General features: G+C 37.4%; 2 protein-coding genes across 4 annotated transcripts in view; both read left to right on the plus strand.

Annotated features, from left to right (window-relative positions):
- Positions 1-317: 317 nt before the first annotated feature.
- Positions 318-13228, plus strand: LOC117412454 (transmembrane protein adipocyte-associated 1 homolog). Of its 2 annotated transcripts, none has more exons than XM_034020906.3 (12): positions 318-391; positions 816-1030; positions 3927-4120; positions 4318-4450; positions 5485-5571; positions 6727-6799; positions 7116-7195; positions 7499-7609; positions 8234-8294; positions 8879-8981; positions 9520-9600; positions 10313-13228. In XM_034020906.3, the coding sequence occupies exons 3-12, from the start codon at positions 3939-3941 to the stop codon at positions 10542-10544; spliced, it is 1143 nt and encodes a 380-aa protein (XP_033876797.1). In that variant the 5' UTR covers positions 318-391; positions 816-1030; positions 3927-3938; the 3' UTR covers positions 10545-13228. The 2 variants fall into 2 exon arrangements, with proteins under 2 accessions (XP_033876797.1, XP_058844768.1); XM_058988785.1 differs by having other exon boundaries at positions 816-1008.
- Positions 13229-16077: 2849 nt separating this feature from the next.
- Positions 16078-20064, plus strand: part of LOC117411854 (MICOS complex subunit mic25a-like) — a 106326-nt gene continuing 102339 nt past the window's right edge. For both annotated transcript variants that reach the window (XM_058988786.1, XM_058988787.1), the window contains exons 1-3: positions 16078-16336; positions 17003-17114; positions 18506-18575. In XM_058988786.1, the coding sequence (XP_058844769.1) occupies positions 16253-16336; positions 17003-17114; positions 18506-18575 (266 nt within the window). In that variant the 5' untranslated portion in view covers positions 16078-16252. The remainder of the gene's footprint in view (positions 16337-17002; positions 17115-18505; positions 18576-20064) is intronic.

Below are 20064 nucleotides of genomic sequence, written 5' to 3' on the forward strand. Positions count from 1 at the left end.
ACGGACCCTTCCACGCTTTTAAATTATTATGATAGTAAGAATACTGAATGTGAAGCAACACTTATCTAATCTCTGGGTGCGTTCAATTCTGTGCAGAATCTGACCAATTTAACCAATGATCTTCAAAGAATGATGTCTATGAACGCATCCATTGACTAAATTGGTCACATTCTGCATAGAGTCTGCGCAGAATGATCCCCGTGAACGCACCGTCTGCCTTCAGTCAGACTGAATATAATTGGTTCAGAGTCAAAATATGATGCGCAGCAAGAATTACTTTTGATGACTGTGATTGGGCTGTTGGACTGTCAGTCTTGCTTTGCTTTGCATTTTGAGCACAAGGGTTCGTGCGTAAAGACCAACATTGAAGAAAGAATAAATAAATAAAACTGTATGTGAGTTTAGCAACTATCTGTCACATTAAAACAATTACAATATATTAAGTAACGATTGGCTCCTAAATGTAATTATTTAGGAGAATATAATCCGACCTTTTTACCAAAATAAAAACGAATGAAGAATGTAACTTAAACTTTGGATAAAACTATTCTTAAGTAAATATTTAAAACATTAATTTCTTAGAGGAATATGGTTATATCAAATTACACTATACATGGTAAATTACAATAAAGGGGGTCAAATCCACGACATTTTATCATGTGCCCCCTAAAAACAAACAAACAAACAACAACAACAACAACAAAACATTTAGTAATGGATGTGTTTTTGGATGCAAGTGTTTATTTATCGATGTGTATTTTTAGAATCGTGCTGTGTTACAACTGTCATTTATTGTTAGTTGTGGTTGTTTTTAGACACTCCCTAGGTGGTTCTCGCAAAGGAAGTCCCCCAGCTAAGGGGAAAGGAAAACGAAGAGAAAGAGCGAGAATTCCCGAGTCAGGTGACAGGAGTTTTTTTTTTTTTTTTTCACTCATATTTTAATAAACAAATACCAGGACGTCTTGATTTTAATGCGCTCGACGGAGGAGTCTTCTCGCCACACCGAATGTGAGGTGACAGTTACGGTTTTGTGAGTATTATTCACAAATATATACTAGTCGATCGAAACCTCAATCGGTTTCAAATTATCAAAAATAATAAGAAAAAACAACTTGATGGTTTATGGATGGTTTCACGAGTATGATACTGATTGTATGCATGTAGTATCCAGGGTTTATCCCGATTGAATATCTTGCATGTCCAAGCGAAAAATTACCGAATACATTGATATTATTACTAAATGATTACATAATTGGTGTGAGAAGGCGGTGATCCACTGCATGTATTCATGTTGTTTTTCTACCACCAGTATTACAGTAGGATGTGTACTGGCAAGGCGTCTGCTTTTGCCACAATAAATACACAACCTTTTTATAACTATATATTGGCAATAGCAAAACGTTTAACTATCTTAAGCTCTGATGTGTGCTAGTATCAGTCTTTTGGAGGAGGGGTTCTTTGGCAGTACTGGTTCTTCTAGTTACGCTGTACTTGGAATCGCTTGTATTACCATAATTTTTGGAGCTGCACATTTTTAATTTGACAGTGGATTATTGACGCTGGGAGCCGCAATTTTGGTTATTTTATTTTTTAGCTATTCATTTAATTAATTGTGTCATTTACAGGTAGCATGCTTTGCAAGCATTAATGCAGCGTTCTTAAAAACAAACAAACATATATATATATCGTAAACAAAATACATTTCAAGAATCACAGTACAAGTATTAAATACAATTAAGAGCAAACACAGTGGTGAACTTTTTGAGTGTATTGCAAACAACACACAACATGTTGATGTGTTCCTTCCTTTCCGATTGCACAGGACACAATGAAAACCTGTTTTTGTTTGGTAATGCTGAATATCAAATGAGGTTCCACCTTCCATTTGGAGACCAGTCACCAATTATAGACTGCAGTTGCATCTTATTTGTATTAGAACATAAGAAGAACATAAGAAAGTTTACAAACAAGAGGAGGCCATTCAGCCCATCTTGCTCGTTTGGTTGTTAGTAGCTTATTGATCCCAGAATCTCATCAAGCAGATTCTTGAAGGATCCCAGGGTGTTGGCTTCAACAGCATTACTGGGGAGTTGGTTCCAGATTCCCAAGATTCTCTGTGTATAAAAGTGCCTCCTATTTTCTGTTCTGAATGCCCCTTTATCTAATCTCCATTTGTGACCCCTGGTCCTTATTTCTTTTTTCATGTCGAAAAAGTCCCTTGGGTCGACACTGTCAATACCTTTTAGGATTTTTAATGCTATTGAGCATAGCCAGGGACGTTGACAGTTGTTTGTTTTGTGTGAGAGATACGATTGTATTTTATTTTATTGTAGATGCATGGTAGATTTCATTATGTTACATGCATTACCACAAAGAGTAAGGACCAAAGCAGCTCCCAGGAGACTACTGCATACAGGTGTGAACAATTCTGTAGCACATTCAACAAGGTCTGCATTCAGAGACGTCATTCATACTAGCCCATTAAACACAGGCAACTTATACATTTTAAGCACATTAGTCATTCAAGCTAAAAAAAATCTACTTAGTACAAATTGCTTTAAAAGTAGTTGCTTAAAGTTTCTGCGGGAAAAAAAAAAACAAACCAAAAAAAGTTTCCAGGTGTTTATCTTGAGTGTGTGGCTTGAGGGAGGGATTTATTTGAGTCAGATTCAAACCAAGACCACCACAGTTAAGACAGAAGCAGCATGACCTAGCCTTGGAGTTTATCAGCTTAGTTTGTTATTACAATTAAATGGGTTTCGTAGTTCAGTAAAACCTACATTTGAAAACTAACCCCCCCCCCCCCCCCACTTAGCAATCTGAAGGGAAGTGTTAAGAATTTCAAAACAGGAACCAAAAGAACAATGTTTGAATTATCCTCCTATTGTTTAGTCCTAGAATTAGATTACTTTGGTGTTGTACTAGAAAAGCTATTCTGAATCGCTCCGAAACTTTCAGCAAAAAGAATGACAGGAGAAATCCAAAAGTAAGTTCTACGTTTCTACATTCAAATGTATTTTTTAAGATGTCCTCTATTAACACTTTTATTTTCACTTCACAAAGGTGCAGATTGAACTTGTTTTGTCTTTTTAAACTCAACAGTGTGAATCCTTGCAAATCAAGCTGCATTGTTAGTGCCTCTATACTAACTGTCTTGCACTACAATTATATGTATTCTTCAGATGATTGAAGTGTTGGGACCATAGCACAGTAGAGCACCACGCCATAAATGCAAAACAGATAGTATTGCAAAAAAAAAATAATCCTGCATTACCTTATCTGAAAGTGAGACAGCCTTTAATAGATTAGCCAGTGTGGTGTCTGTTCCATGCTAAGGGGATACAGTTGCTGTGTATCAAGCAATGATGTCACAGCATTATGATAATGTAATTCGATACACAGCATGTCGCAGTGACATCTGTGAATGAAGTCATTTTCTTGTGTCAATCACAAATGGATGAATGTTCTCCAACTAAAAGATAGGGGACTTCTTTGACCTGAAAATAGAAACAAGGACCAGGGGTCACAAATGGAGATTAGATAAAGGGGCATTCAGAACAGAAAATAGGAGGCACTTTTTTACACAGAGAATTGTGAGGGTCTGGAACCAACTCCCCAGTAATGTTGTTGAAGCTGACACCCTGGGATCCTTCAAGAAGCTGCTTGATGAGATTCTGGGATCAATAAGCTACTAACAACCAAACGAGCAAGATGGGCCGAATGGCCTCTTGTTTGTAAACTTTCTTATGTATCTGAGTGGGTGCATCCACTGTATCGCCCGTCTCCAGGGATATTAAATCAATTAAAACAGCAAATACCAGGTGATTTTTGTTGAACTCCGTTGTTTCCTGATCTTTGATTGGATGATGGGAAGTCAGGATCAGTGTTCTGGTCTCAGTGACATATCGGATGCTTTTGTGTTGTAGGTCTGCAGCAGGATGTTGGAAGAAGTGACTGCCGTGGTGAGGTTTGCCGTCTATGGTAACGGAAGCACGTCTCTACCACCAGCGTTTGAGAACACTTCTTCAGTGCCACCAACATTGCACCCTGACAGTGGAGCTAACATCACCAAGCCTCACCAGTGTCTCCAGGTTCTCTATGAAGATATCGGAGACTCACGGTAAGGTTAAGCACCTGTATAGTTCGTTTAAAGCATTGCTGCTCTCCCAATGTCCTTATGAAGAGATCCTGCAGCCTTTTGACATTTCTAAGGGTAATTTGTCTTTGATTATGCTTTACTGTATTGCTTGTCTGCCTTTTTTACACATGCGTTCCTGACCACCTGATTGCTCCATACACTTTTGTTTTTATTTTCAGAGTCCGATTCTGGGATCTGCTGCTTCTGGTCCCAAATGTGGCGTTCTTTATGTTTCTGCTCTGGAAACTGCCGTCCGCCAGAGCCAAGATAAAAGTTACATTCAGTCCCATCTTTATCACCTTCTACATCCTGGTAAGCAGGATAGGAATTAGGAAGGTTTAGAATTGTATGTCTTCACACTCCTGTTGACTCCAGTGCTTATTGAGCAGTTCCTTGCATTGGCTACCATTGAAGTTTAGCATTGATATCAAAGTTCTACAGCTTGTTTAAAGTTGTCTGTTCATCTGAGCGAGCGCCTTACTCTATTCTTTATATTTTATTAATCTTTTTATTGTTAAGGCTGGAATTTTGAAAGTCTTGAGGTTAAAAAAAAAACAAAAAAAAACACCTGGCAATATTTTCCGTGGGCTTCCCCCTGTTCTAAACGTTCCTATATCTGTTAAACAGAAGCTGAGAAACCTATCAAAGACAGTGAACATGAAAGTGAAACTCCTGCCTCAACAGCCGTGAATAGATCAAAGTAAAAAGGAAGTTTGTGCTGCTGGCAGTTTGTTACAATAGGACAGACACTGTGCTGCACAGTTGAGTTGTCTATATATACACTGAGTGCCGAGGTTTTATTGAGTGAGTCATACTGCTGGTGTATCGGCAACAATCTGTGTGAGAGAGATGGGGGGGTTCCCTTAGGCCAAGATTAGGGTCTGTGAAACTACCCCATAGTCACATTCAGGTTCTATTTCTTACATTTAATACAAAGTGTATAAATGGTGTGCTATTAACCCAGTTGACAGAAATTAGCACTTTGAGTTTTTGTCCTCTCATTTACACCAGATGTTTGAATGGATGATTAAATCCGCATAATTATGCATTTTAGTAAGGATTTTTGTTTTTTTAACAACCTTAAATCCAATTTCTGGTCATTGCACACTAAAGCATTAAATTAAGATCAGAATCTCTCTTTCTCCCTTCTCTCAACGAATTTGAACAGACTGGATTGAATCCTGGCTCATGCACGCTGTAAATATCACATCTAGACTCAAATTAAGCAAGGACGCCCATGATCAAATGACATAATGCCTATTTAGGGATCAGTGGATCAGCGGTTGTGTACTTTTCTCAATCTGTGGAATTTGTCCCCTCTCCTCGGCTGGCCTTGTGTCTTGCAGGTGTTTGTTGTGGCTGCAGTGGGGATCACTCGTGCCATAGTCTCCATGACAGTCAGTGCTTCAAGTGCTGCTACCATCATTGATAAGGTAAGAGTTAAGCTGGTATTAGCCAGACCTCATTACATTTGATTATGCTTTTCTGTAGCCATCTAAAATGCTCCAGGGACATGTACAAAGATTGTAGAAATGGGCAGTTGGATAAAGAGGATCACTTTTTCATAAAGCATGTTCATCTCCACAAGCGCCCGAGTCTGATTTTAAAATGAACTTATTTGTGACAAAACAGTTACGTTAGGCAAAATTGTGAAATTTCCCTTGGCTAATGTTTAAAATTTAAACAATTAATACAGTCCTAAATTACCTATGCGGACTTGAAAACACACGTTTTCAAGACTGCATAGGTAAACGTGGATGAGAAGATAAACAAACACTGTTTGTTTATGATCCTTTGTGACTAACTATAGAGATTTTAATTCTGCATGTGGTAGTCCAAAGTTTACTAATGTAGCATACATGGCCAACATTATGTTTGCAAGTATTCTAGCCTCTGATAGCAAAGGTGACGGTTAATACAGTCTGTTAATTTTTGTTCAAAAATAAATTGAAAAAAATAAAGTAGCCCTAACATTAAACAAATGAAAACTTGCAGGCATTAAAAAATAAAAAGATAATATATATCATGCTTGCTATGCTCTCTCCATTACGGTTATTTTGCAACAATATAAATTTGTCATTCAAGGCATTCTCTGGCAGGGTATGTTGTTTATCTGTATGCGAACTTTGTGTTTTCTGGGTTATAGAAGAGATTTGTGGGACAGATTTGGCAGATGCAAGTAGCATTTAGAACCTGTGTGATTTTTAAAGAATACAGAAACTCTGTTCAATCTCAGCATCTAATTACAATTACTTAAACATTTTTCAGGAGTGGGTCTTTGATTCTAGTTGCCAACCTTAGACATGCTACATAGCTTGCATCAGACAAAATGTCTTGTGTACAGCAGTGTGTGGCCAGCCAAACGAGAGGAACCCCAAAGTGGTAGATTACTAGATAGTTAGGGCTCTCACTTCAGGGCTCTAGCCTTTGCTACATATATCTACGGTAGTCAAATTAAACTAAAGAGAAGCTCCTTCTCTGGTGAAAGCACCTTACGCAAACTCAATCTCTAGATCAGAAAGCTTGCAAGAATGGAATTGCCATTAAAACCAAAAAACATTCCCACTGTTTTTTTTTTTTTTTTTCAGGTTCTCTGGGAGATCACACGATTTTTCTTGCTGGCCATTGAGCTCAGTGTCATTATACTGGGACTAGCCTTTGGTAGGTTAAACACTTGGTCTATGTAAATGTGATAAACATCTCCTGGATTAAATTAGTACTTTTAGCATTTATTCTAAATTTAAGCTACAACCTCTAAAATTTAATGTTGTATCTTACGTTGGAAAGTAGTCGTTCTCAAGATTTTATCTTTTACTGTTGTACTTGCCAGATGTTTAGGAGAAACCAATCCCACTTAATTGCTGACACATCACACCAACAAACTCGCACAGGATTATGTTGCTGAGTCACCTCATCAGCTAGTTAATAGCACCCAGCCCTAAACCTGCTGACAAATGTATTTTCATTTCTTTTGCAGGTCACCTTGAAAGTAACTCTAGCATAAAGCGAGTTTTGGCCATCACCACTGTGTTAGCACTGGCTTATTCCATTACCCAGGTAAAAGGCCTCCCTGTGTCTAGAGTCTGAATACAAGGGACTGGGAGTAGGGCATTAGTGCTCTTGTACTGCATACACTTCATCCAAAAACATTTATTCTTTCAAGTTCTGATAGTAATACTAAAAAAAGTATGAAGTATAATAACCAAGGCATTTTAAACATGTTCTTACTGCCCTAAGCATAAGCAAGCCCGCTGTTTTGCTGTTGCTGTTTTTGTTTCAATGTATTTTAAAAATCACCACAAAGTGAGTGTCTCCAGTTATGGAACAGGAAGGCTAATTTGGTCTCTGTTTGGTTCCCAGGGGACTCTGGAGATTCTGTACCCTGATGCTCACCTGTCCGCAGAGGACTTTAACATCTATGGTCATGGAGGAAGACACTTCTGGCTCGCTAGTTCCTGCTTTTTCTTTCTGGTAACTGGGCTGGGGCACTTCACTATTATATACTACAACAGCTGCTACATCACTGTCAATAGGTTGTAAAGCCACCGTTGGTAGCCAGGACAGCACTGATTCAATGTGACAAGTCAGCAAGATGTAAAAAAATGTGCTGGTTGTATATGTGAGCATTCCTCAATGATTACCCTTATTTGCATTACAAATGAATCTGTCTTGTTACATAACATGTGTGTTTCTAGCATTTTTGTCCAATGCTTGTATGTAAAATCGACAATTGCTGGAAAAGAGTTACCGCACTGTAAAGAAATGGTTTAAGGTAGGTGGAATGTGTGCTTTAGGAAAGTGGCAGGGTATTGGGAGTAGTCTATGAATAGAAAAGGAAACGCTGAGCTCAATTCTCTAAGGGATAGTCCTATATTAAAACAGAGACTTGGAGACCTATATGAAACAACAATGTAGTTCTATTGAAAACCCTAGCCAAGTGCTGCAGTGTGCCTAACAATGGTACGGTGTTGTCAAGACAACGTTAACTCTTTAAACACCAGTTCAATCCCATTAATGTTTTACATCAAGACTATGGCAATGTTTATATCTTAGATTGCTGTCCTTTTAATGAAACCTGTTTATTTATTTTTTTAGGTCTATTCCCTGATTGTCATTCTTCCAAAAACTCCTTTAAAGCACCGCATATCTCTTCCATGTAAGTGGGAACATCTGTTAAAATAAGTTATCGATCACACTACAGACAAGAGAAAAGCATCCAGGGTCACGTCACTGAACCCAGGATTCAAGACCCAGCCTGGCTCGCCTCTGCTCAGCCCTGTCGGGTGTCTGACCAGTAGGGGTCACTGAAGAGGGATGAGGTGAACAATCCCCCCACCAATTTTCCTAGCTAACCCGCTGGAGTGCTTAACACCAATACAGCGGTCCCTGTGGGACCCCAAGCCAAGATTGTCAACTTGGTGTGGGATTTGAACCACGCTTAATTCAGCCACACTATGCGGTAGCATTTTTACTCATTCTTATACTGTGTTTTTTTTTTTTTTAATATACATTTGTTAGGATAAACATGCTTTAAATTGAATTGCTGTGAATCAGTTTCAGCTTAAATATGAGCTAGCCGTTGTAATTCCACATCATTTTGTGATACACTCTCACAGATAGGCTGTGTGATTCATAAATCACAGCTAGGGAGTGATATGATTTTGCTGCGTGCCAAGAAAAACTGTGACAAAGCAATATAAAGAATCCCTGATAATATAAAACCCTATTTGTGTTCTGCAGCCAGGAAGAGTTTCTACTTGTATGCTGGGATTCTGTCCCTGCTGAACCTGGTTCAAGGCCTCGGCAGTGCACTGCTCTGTGCAGAGATCATAGAAGGACTTTGGTATGTGTGATGTTTGATAGTGGCTCCAAAAGTGAAGTCACAACCCCCCACTAAAATAACACTGATCTTTTGTTTAGTTTTTACAATGAATTCATTTTAAGAGGAGCCATTTAGATGTGCAGAGCCTTTTGTTTCTTATTAACCACGCCACTCGTGAGTAAATGTGTGACTGTCTCAAGAGTCGTGAGAATGAGGAGGTCTTTTCTTGCATAACAGCAAATTATAAGCTATTAAACTCAACTCCGACGGCAACAAAGCATACTGAAATGAAGAGCAAATTGTAAATGGGAAATATTTTGGGCACTGCAGCATGCACGATAAGATCTGTTTGAAGAGGAGATATTTAGTAAACAAGGGGGTTTGTTTTTAATAATGTTTTTCAGCAACGAATCATCCGTTACTCTAGAGGAGCCTTCTCCTATTTTTCCTTTTAATGCTGTCTCAAATACAAAGCATGTAAAGGAGCCTGGGGCTGATGCTACCCCACATATCTTCTTTTTTTAAACCTCCAGTGTGGTATTTTTTTTTATCTCAACAGCTGTGTTGACGTGACCACCTTCCTCTATTTCTCTGTTTTTGCACCTCTGATCTATGTGACATTCCTTCAAGGATTCTTTGGGTAAGTAGCTGGTTAGTGGTGGTTTCTCCTCACAACTTATTCTGAAAAACCATTATCTCGCCATAACATCCCTACCTGTATTGTTTAGCTGCTGACTCCAGACAATACAACTAAAAAAGAACGGTGGCAGGAAAGTGGTATTCATAGGAGTCTGAAAGTCAACCTATATGCAAAAATGTGACCTTGGCAATGCTATTATTTTTATTCTCAGCATAATTATTTTTATTCAGATAAAGGGTCGATTTGATCTAAATCATGGTTGATCGAAACACCATAAAGAAAAGTAATAATACTTTATATATCATCCATACCTATAAAACACTCAATAGGACAAAATGTTGAAATACTAAAAGAAGCATAAGAAGTTGCATGACAAATGTTTCTGGAAATCTTTTTCAATGTCGAAATGAGTTTTGATTCTTTTACTTACATAAATGAGGTAAAGTTTGAAGTGTCTCAATGATCCTATAAAGAGGAATGTGCATATTCTAATTCTGCACACACTAGACAATAACCTTGCAGATGTAAGAATGCCACTAGTTACTGCAGGTTCCGTAAATGAGATATTTCTTAATTTTCATTTAGTATTTCTAAATGTAAAAATTTGACACAACTCTCCATAGTGTTTTATCTTAATAAAATGTAATCGATTTCAACCCCCTAGTTGTAATGTCTTTGTATTGGATTGCTACAACTCTTGTTCTTCTCACAGGTCTGAGCCAAAGATCCTGTTCTCCTACAAATCTCAGGTGGATGAGCCTGATGACACCGATGTCCACCTGCCGCCCACCTTTGGTGTGGGGAAGAAAGACGCCTTCGATTCCTACTCCAGCACGCAGATCGACAGCTCGGGGGCCTACCTGGATGATGTTGCCTCTGCTCAGTACCCCGTCGGCAGCATCAACAGCATTGACAGCGACCGCTGGAGAATCATGAATGCCTAGAGCTACTCGTAGCCTGCAAGCGCTGGGGTTAGACAGGGGAGGGGGTGGGGAGACCTTCCCCGGCCTGGTTTTCACCGCAGACAATTTCAGTCATGGAATGTTAGAAGAACCTATACAGGATTTTATAAATCCATTCATGAACATACGTGTTCCCCCAGTTCGGAGCTTCCTGTCTTTCCGAGTTTGCTGGCCTGTGATTCATAACACACACTAGTACAAGAATCGGCTTTTAACAGCTGAAAAAAAAAAGGTTAGGAACTGTACATATTGTGCATACACATTCCCATTTAGATTTGCCACAGTCTAATCTGTGCCTGTCTGCTGGTAGAACTTCTTAGGAGAAAGGTCAGCCTGAACTTAGGCTGGCTTAATTGTATGGCAAGCCAGGCGTGTTTTTAGTAGGTCTAATTTGTATCATCATTTGGAAATCTGCCCTAAAGCATGGGACTCCTATTCAATTAAATGTTTTTTTAAATATATTTCATGGTAATGCTTCATTGCAAGGGTAATACGTTTTGAACTTGTTTGATTCTGTTTAAAAGATGGATGAGATTCAACGGTATAAACTTTGCTATGAACTCCTGTTATAATGCAGAAGACAGGTGCATTGTTATTCTTGAACTATAGAAGCCTGATTATATTTCTATAAAACGGTCAATGGGGTGCTCATGGTATCAAGAGAGGTGCTATATTGGATGTTCATTGCCCACTCATACTTGCTGGGGCCTGGATCCAGGTCTTTGTGATTATCCATAGTACTCCATAGCAGCTATCACTATAATCAGTATTCTGGATGGCAGTGTGGTCTAAGGGAGATTTTAGTTTTGAATCCTGCTCAGATTTAAAAGCTTAACCACCTTGGCCATAGTTCATGATAAAAAAAGAAAGAAAGAAATATATATATATATATATATATATATATATATATATATATATATATATATAATATATAATATATATATATATATATATATAGGACCAATAACATTGTAGTTATTATAAGATGTTCAGTAACCTTGAGGTTAGGTCTGGGCAGTCAAAATGTACAGCAACAGCAATGCTTGGGGAAAACCAGGCTCCTTATTAGTAGGTTGTTCAGTGTGAAAGGATGGAGTCAAGACTGTGTGTATGTAATTTCATTCGTAAAACAATCAGAAGCTGAAATTGATTTAAAATGCTGGCAGGCAAGTTTTGTGTATGCAGGGATTTTTTGTACCATTCTATATTAAAGAGTAAGTAGCAGGGTTCTGAAAAATATAGCATTACACATCCCCACGTGTTGCTACAACTGGACATAATGTACCTGTAACTTAACTTTTCATTGGTAACATCTCTGTGGAGATGTATAAAGCTGTATTTATCGGGACCCCGCTACTTACCCTTTAAGGAGTGGAATGCTATTAGGGTTCCTCAGAGTGGGACTTGATAATGCTGTGCTGAGTTTCGTCATGCAAGACCCTTCGTCAACCTGCAAACGTAGACCGTAGTTTGAATTGCTGACAGTGGTTCATCTTCTTGCAAGTTCCTCATAGGCCCTGAAAATGACATGTCAGTGCTGCTGGAATCATGTTTCCTATCTGAGGTCCTCCACTGTTAAGAATGCACCTGGTTTCCTTATTTTGAACACGGTGGGGTTGAGGACCATCTTCCTCAGGCACTAGGGAAAGAGAAAAACCACCACAAGCACTTTAAGTGGGAGATGGCATTAGGGACCTGTCCTGGGGGGAAAATACACACACACACACACACAATCAAATGACTCAAGTCATAAGATTAAAAATGTCCATGGTGATAAGTACAGTTGAACCATTTTAATGTCACTATTAGGGGTTCTCCAATAACCTGGTAAAATAAGCATTAAATACAGAATAATGTTAATACAAATATACCTGTTTTGCTGTGGAAGTTTAAATGTAGTTGACGCAGGTAGAGGGATTGCATTGATTACAATTGGCTTCCTTTAAAAATAAATAAATAAATTCTGAACTGTATAACACAGTTGTATAATAAATGTTTTTTTTGTGCTACTATAGTAGAACTTTTCAAAACTGTAATGGGACTTTCAAAACTATTATTTCCCAAAGTGATATTTCGTAGGGTGGAAATTAGATTTACGGCTGATAAATACGACTGCTATAAACCAAAGTGTGATATTAAAAGAAGCATTGACTTCAGTTCGATTCTGACCAGTACATTTCAATGTGATTATAAGCTGTTATTAAATGGGGTTGACTGTACATATACTGCAGGTATACTGTTTGTCATTCCAGCATTTGAAAGGTACAATAACTTTGAATTGGCAACACCATATTCTTCCCAAGATATTTCCCCTTAATAGGTTGAGGATTAGGGTGTTGCTATTGAGGAATGATGTTTTTTTGAGCCCTCAGAATATGAAATATTTTATTGTGTGACATGTATCAGCACTGAGCCCTGTGAAAAAATATTTTAATAAATCTTAATAAAAATACATGTCTATGTTGCTTGGCAGTGTGATAAGAATCATACTTCATTACAATTTGTTTCTTTTACGGTTCCTTTCCTCATCAGACAGATTTGGACCCTGTGAAATGGGGGAATCGCTGTAGAAGTGGTGAAAAGCCAATCAGTTCAGTTCAGATTCCAGGCAAGTGAGTGAAGCACATGGCTAACTGAAGTCCCAGACTAAGTCAGTTTTGGATTTTCGGTATCCTGGCTGATACAGGGGTACACTGGCAATGAAAAGACTCCTCACTCTCTACAGTAGCTGTATTTCCCATGCGTAATAACAATGCAGGTGTTGATTCTGGATGCAATCGAAATAACATGACAGCATGCATTGATTGTAATATTTTTGTTTTGTGGGGGTGGGGGGGGGGGGGGGGGGGGAGAGTATTTGTTTGTGTTATAATAATAATAAACTGTGGTTTGTTGAATATTCCTAGAAAAAGATTATTAAAGATCCCATCTGCTTATTTTTTATTTATTGCTTGTATTTTCATTATTAAATGAAAGTGACACCCAAGACCACAGTAAGTAAACTTGTTTTTCAGCATCAGTGTTGAGCCAAACTTGGTAGGCAGGCGGTACCCAGTCATTAGATGAATTCACTTTGATACTAATACAGCTCATACATAAGCAACTGTTATTGCTCTCCCTGCTACAAAACAAATACACTTAATACAAAGTTTAAACAGCATATTCTAAAAAAACAAAATAAAAAAATAACATGACAAAATGCTGTGATTCATGAAAAAATTCGAACTTCTCTTTTTATTTTTTAATTACCATTAGTTCCCCTTGTTAAAACGATACAGCGTTTTAATATACTCCTGTCATCTGTTCTCTTTCCACTCTCCCTGCAAGTTTCAGGCACAATGGACACTTGTACAAAGGTCTTTTAAGCAGCTAGCAGTACCCAGGGATTTTTCATAATTCGTTTTATGTCATATTCAATGAGTATTATAGCTCAATAAACTATCCCATGACAGTTCCTGCTTAATAAAAGTGCAATACAGGCTCAAATGACCTGACAATTACCTAACCCTTAAGCCTTGAAAATTGACACTTTGCTGCATCTCCACACAGCTGGAGTAGCGCTGTAATGAATTTCTATGGTGATGACAGTTTTAATTAACTTACTGTTGTAAATGGAAATTATTCAGTGCTAGGAAATGCCTGTACTTAGGCTACTTATGTACAGTAAATATAATAGTATTAATTTTATAGACATATAGTATGGAACAAGTGGGTATGTTCCTGAAATCATTAATTGTGCTAGATATCCATTCATTGTCATGGATTTGTATAGATCTTTTTTTTTTTTTTTTTTTTTTTACACAAAGAATTATATTGTAGTAACCAATTGCAAAGTATTGTTGATAACTGTCGCTTTAACATACATCTAACATGAAATACTCTACTACTTCAGATAGGCTTTTGCGATATATTTTTATAGTTTCTTTGATAACATGATGTTAAATAAAATATCTAAATTATTCTCATATAGTTTTTTTTTTTTTTTTATTATGTCTCAATCCTAAAATTCTAGATGATGCAAAATTGTTGGTCATAGCTGCACTCCTCCTGCAAAGGGTGTGGTTAAGAAGTTATCAACCCCATACAGTGATGGGTGTGGTATCTAGAATAATGCAAGGGTTGGAAACACAAAGATAGGATAGGCAGATAGAAGATACAGGCTTTATATAAAACAGAATACATATCAAAGTGTTAATTAGAGTTCTATTCTGCAATGATATCCCTGCTGGATAAACCTCCTGCAGCATTCTATACAATAGCAGGTTTCACCAAATCCAAAATACCAAGCAGGTTTAAAAGGAAGGCAACTTGCTAATAATACATTACATATGATTTTTTGGCATGGCATCTAAAATAAAAGGGCATTCCACAGTTTTATAATCCATTTTCTTACCTTTTATTATTTCTGGTTTCTCTTTTCTGTTTATGTATAGCGTTTTCAAGTAGAATGCTTGTATATCTAACTTTCTGTGTAGTAAGGCATATCCCCTGACACTAGACCATTCGTGTAATACTAAGTACAGCACATGAAGTGATCTGGTACCAAGAAGCAGCAGCAACTTTTACTTTGACAGTATTGTCTTATTGTAAATGTATCAAATACAAGCAGTGAACCAAAAGATCTTTAACAGAAGAAAATGGGGGCAGTAACATATTTTTTAAAGCAGTCCTTTGAGCCCTATTGAAAATTGACAATATCTGTTATGTCGTTTCCAAGTAAACTTTTCCACAACGGTTCTCTGTTTCAGGCCATAACCTTTCTGCAACAATAATATTGCTTGACTTCGTAATAATACAGTATTCTGAAGCTGTATTGCACTGATCACTATGTGAAGCTGTGTGCAGTAAAAGCGACACCTAGCGGCATTTTTGTATTTTGTGTTGGAAATATTTAAATAGTTGTTCTGTGACCCAATAATACGTATGATCCAGACTGCATTCTTTTTTTTTCATTCATCACAACCCATTAGGCTATAATTTATATCACCATTACTTCTAATAAAGGCTACTACATGTAGAGTATTAGGAGGAGCCAGCTGGGTCATACTTAACCTCAGGTGATGTATCAGGAACGTTTTTTGATTAGACAGAAAGTTGTGCCCCATTGTAAGTTTTGTGGAAGATCTGTTGTCCTTAAAGGCAGGTACATTTGTGGAACAAAAAGTGATAACCCGTTTTTAGCATTGAGCCTATATTATTCATTCTAAAGTTAATTCAAAACTGTTTGGGGTATTGTTTAAATGTAATAACTTGGGGAAGCAATGTAACAACACTTTGCAACATTTACATTATTTTGAAGAAACAATGTAACAACACTGCAACATTTACATTATTTTGAAGTAAATGAGTGTCAGTTGTTTTATCTAAAAACAAAAGGGATGGTCCACCGTCCACGCCAAAAAAAGGATGCTCCGCCCTAAAAAATAAGACGAATAAAAAAAAAAAAAAAAAACTACAGTTCCCACAATCCCTCATTGTCGCTGAAGTAGCAATATAAAATATGATTGGTCGTTCTATACACGGCCACCAATCCTGTTGGCTTGTACTTTGATGCCGTGAATTTGACATTTCATGTGAAGTGCAAGCTAGATGCTTAAAATATAAATAAAGTGATAATAACAGAAGAACGTGTCCGTTTCCATAATCTACAAAGAATAGTTACCGAGGTTTAATAAAAGATTATTCTTACGATGGGTGGTAGCGAAAGTACAGGCAGGAAGGTCTCTTTTGGTTTGGACGAGGATGACAGGGTCAGGGTACTGCATGGAATCAAGGTAAGAATACAGATCTTGAAAGATCTATACAATTATAGTTTATTGCAGTGTGCAAATCCCTCTATATACACCGATGTCTGGCCATGTAGTATTTTTCCCAGTTTACACACCATTAACCAAAAACAAATAATAATCACAAGGCAAAGATTGAAAACCTGCTTTAATACGTTGCATGCATCGATCAACTAAGTATTAATGTAGAATTATATATTTTAGTATCTGATTGAGTCAGCGTCGAAGTAGGTTCCTACTGCATGTAACTTGCGGATCATTACTGTGCTGCTGCCTGCATGGACAGGAGAATACAGTAAGGTCGTATCAAGCACTTGCGTCTCTACCTCGAAACCTACTACTGATGGGGAATGTAAACATACTGGGATTTTAAAAAGGTCTGCTTTCCTGTAAAGTACACGGCCAGAATGTGGAAGAATGCACTAAGCAAAAACAACGTTATATTTGAGTGTAAAGTGTAACTTTTGGTTGTGAGACACTACTTTGTTTAGTGGTCCCACATGCATTAGCTTTCTTTCTATACGCTATATTTCCGAGCGTCTAAGTAATATTTACTGAAAGTCTTTAGTTTGGAGAGAAACAACAGAATGCTCCCATCATGTTTAAATTGTGAATTTAAAAATGGTCTCCCCCCCCCCCCCCTCTTTTCAACAGCTGTCTGAAGATGTTGTGAAACGCATGAAAGAAACTTCAGGGCAGTCAACGCCTTCGGTTTCAGATCATGGGTCCTCTCACAGAGGAGCTGGTAGCTCCCCTAGCTCCACAGGTATAGTTTGTGCTTGAAGCAGACCCTACAAAGAGGCTGGGTATTTCACTGCTTTATTGCAATGTGTTTACAGAGTTCATCCTAGACTCAATGTCAGGGAGGCTTGGTGCTCTACATGGTGTTATTTAACAGAGAACAATGGAGGTGGCTTCCAAAGCCAGACAACTAACCATGACATTTTAGTAAATTAAAATTCCTCTAATTCCTATCTGTCTATTATTATTTTTATTTATTTATTTATTTATTTATTTATTTATTTATTTATTTATCTATTTATTTATTAATTAAATGTCAGAGTAAATGCAATGTTTTTGGATTCTGTATGGCAATTTACCTTATTTGACAGTGCTAACTCAATTTTAAGAATTTGGAAGTGACAACTTTTATTTTTATAACACTTTAAGCCAACCCAAGTTATGTTGTGTGTGTATAATACCAAATTCACACTAACTATAATTATGTTTTGAAAATGTGATTGGCAATCACAGAGTTTCAACACGTGTTGATCAATTATACAATGTTCAGTATAGAAAAAAGATGCATGGTGTGTCTCTTTAATCACACACTAAAACTGAGCAGCACTGCTCCCCTGAGCTGGAGTCTGGGGTTCTAAAATCTACACTGGGACAAGAACATTGTACTATGTGTTTCTACAGCTAGGTCATAATCTCCTATGTTTTGCAAATACTGTAAGTATGTGTTTATGGGTTTCCAGATGTGAGATTTTGTACAAAATCATTGAGAAGTGATTCCTTTATAACAGTTTGACTCGATATTCTGTAATCACCTTTGGTTGAGTAGGTGTCGGAACAGCCCTCCACTGTCATTAAAAAGGTGGATCATAATATCCTGCTACTAGAAACCAGAAACAAAGCCGGATTGTGATTCTGAGTAAAGTAGAGTGAGCCGCAGAGGTGGGGAACTAGTTTCTTGTCGGAATAGCCCCACCCAGCCCTTCTTAACAGAATAGCCCCCTTTGTTTGAACTGTCTCTTTTAGGAACATGAGCCATATCTTTTAACATTTCCACACCATTGGTGAGCCTAAGGTGTTTTCTTGTCATTTTCTTTTCAGATTTTATATACAGTGGCCAATGTGCAGTCTCCCCTTACTACCCTTTCTCCAGACCCCCATTAAAATGAATGGTGTAAAACCCCTTTGCCATGTCAATTTAATCCAAATCTTCAAAGGCTCCAATTCCACGATTTGTCAATGCAATAGGACTGTTTTGTTGTTAATCATTAAAATCGATGATGTCTGATTTCTAGAGTCTCTGATAATGTACAGCTTTCCACATCTTCCGAGTAGTATGTAATAAAAGTGCTTCTGCGTTTCTTTGGAATGCTGTTAAGTTATTAAGCAGGATCTGTTCTCTCTCTGTTTGTTGTTAAGGTCCTAAACCTCCATCTGAAGAGAGCTCAGGGAAAAAGTCTACAGAAAGAGAGGAGGAACTGTACAAAAGGTAGGTCACTGTATCTATGACATCAATCTTTTTAACGTGAAGTCTGACTTACTGCTCATTTTCATTTCTCAAGAACCAAGATATTAAACATATGAAAGTTAGTTACAGATAGGTACTGGGCTACACACTTCTCAATGTGACAAACTGAATTTTAATTTAATATTTTTTAGTAATACTGGTATTTGAAGAAATGATTATTTATCACTTCAGGAACTGCACCCATGGTTCTCAAACATATTCCAGTGAACACTCTAGGGTGTTTTGGAGCCAAGAATGACACCTCTGTGCCGATAAGAACTGCAATACCCACAAACATATACCCATATTATTACTATAGTGAAGTGTTCCTCAAGGGGTCTGAGTGGTGAAACATTGGTGATAAAAGCTTCCATCTCTAGTCATTTTGCATGCATTCACCTGTTCCAATACAAAAGACTAGTACAGCACAGTACTACTGCGTTATGGACAACCTGCAAAATGTTTGTTTTCAAGCTTTGGTCTGACATCTGCTGGTAAAACAGTGCATGCAAGCACTTTGTCCAAATGATATTACAACAACTTTTACCAACCATCACGTTTAAGATCAGTAAAATAATGCTTGCTTCTCATTAATAAAGCCTTACAGAGTGCAACACAGGCACAAGATGTATAAGGGTTATCTTAATTAAAGCAGTAAACAGATTTATGTGTTTACTTTTTATCTCAGAATACACAACCTGGAGCATCTCATGCACAAATGAGGTTCAGTGACCAGCTATCTTAAGTCTTTATAGATTAACTCCTTTATAAACAAGTCTTTCAACAAAATGCTATTGTAATGTTTGTTTGGGGGATCTGTAGAACAGATGACTCTTAGAGCAGATATCTCTCGATTTAGAGGCTAAGACTGGTTAGGGCAAGTCAAAGTGCAATTTATATTAAACATGCAGCATATGAAATGAACACACAATACTGAAGTAGTTTGTTAAACAGTCAATTTTTCTCATCTGTTGGCTTTTTAAGAACTCTCTATAACAGCTAAAGTGTTTGTATAAGGCACAGACCCTGAGCAAGGGGGCTATTTTGAGCACACTAAGCGCAAATGTAAAATTTAATAGGAAGACAATACGTTGTTTCTTGCTAGTGTTATACCATTAATGGTATTATTCATCTCAGTAAATTATCCACCACCTTTGCACTTGCTTCATAATATGGCTCTTTGTCTTTATGAAAACACTGGCAATGATTTTTTTTTATTTTTAGTACTACTGAATATAACTTAATTGTGTCCACCTACTATTCATTTTTACAAGTAAAGCTTTCTCATTGTAAACAAAACGTGTTTTAGTATGTTTATGTTATGTGTATAACTTTTAATAAAACCAGATTTATTTTCTCTAAAAATCAGCAAGCACAGTCAGCCCTTAACCAGATACTCGACAAACAGAAGCTTTATACCCTCTAGATGGCGTTGTTGTACAGCCTCTCTGGTCACAGGATGCTCACATGC

Source organism: Acipenser ruthenus, chromosome 16 (genome assembly GCF_902713425.1).
Source record: "Acipenser ruthenus chromosome 16, fAciRut3.2 maternal haplotype, whole genome shotgun sequence".
Classification (NCBI taxonomy): Eukaryota; Metazoa; Chordata; class Actinopteri; order Acipenseriformes; family Acipenseridae; genus Acipenser; species Acipenser ruthenus.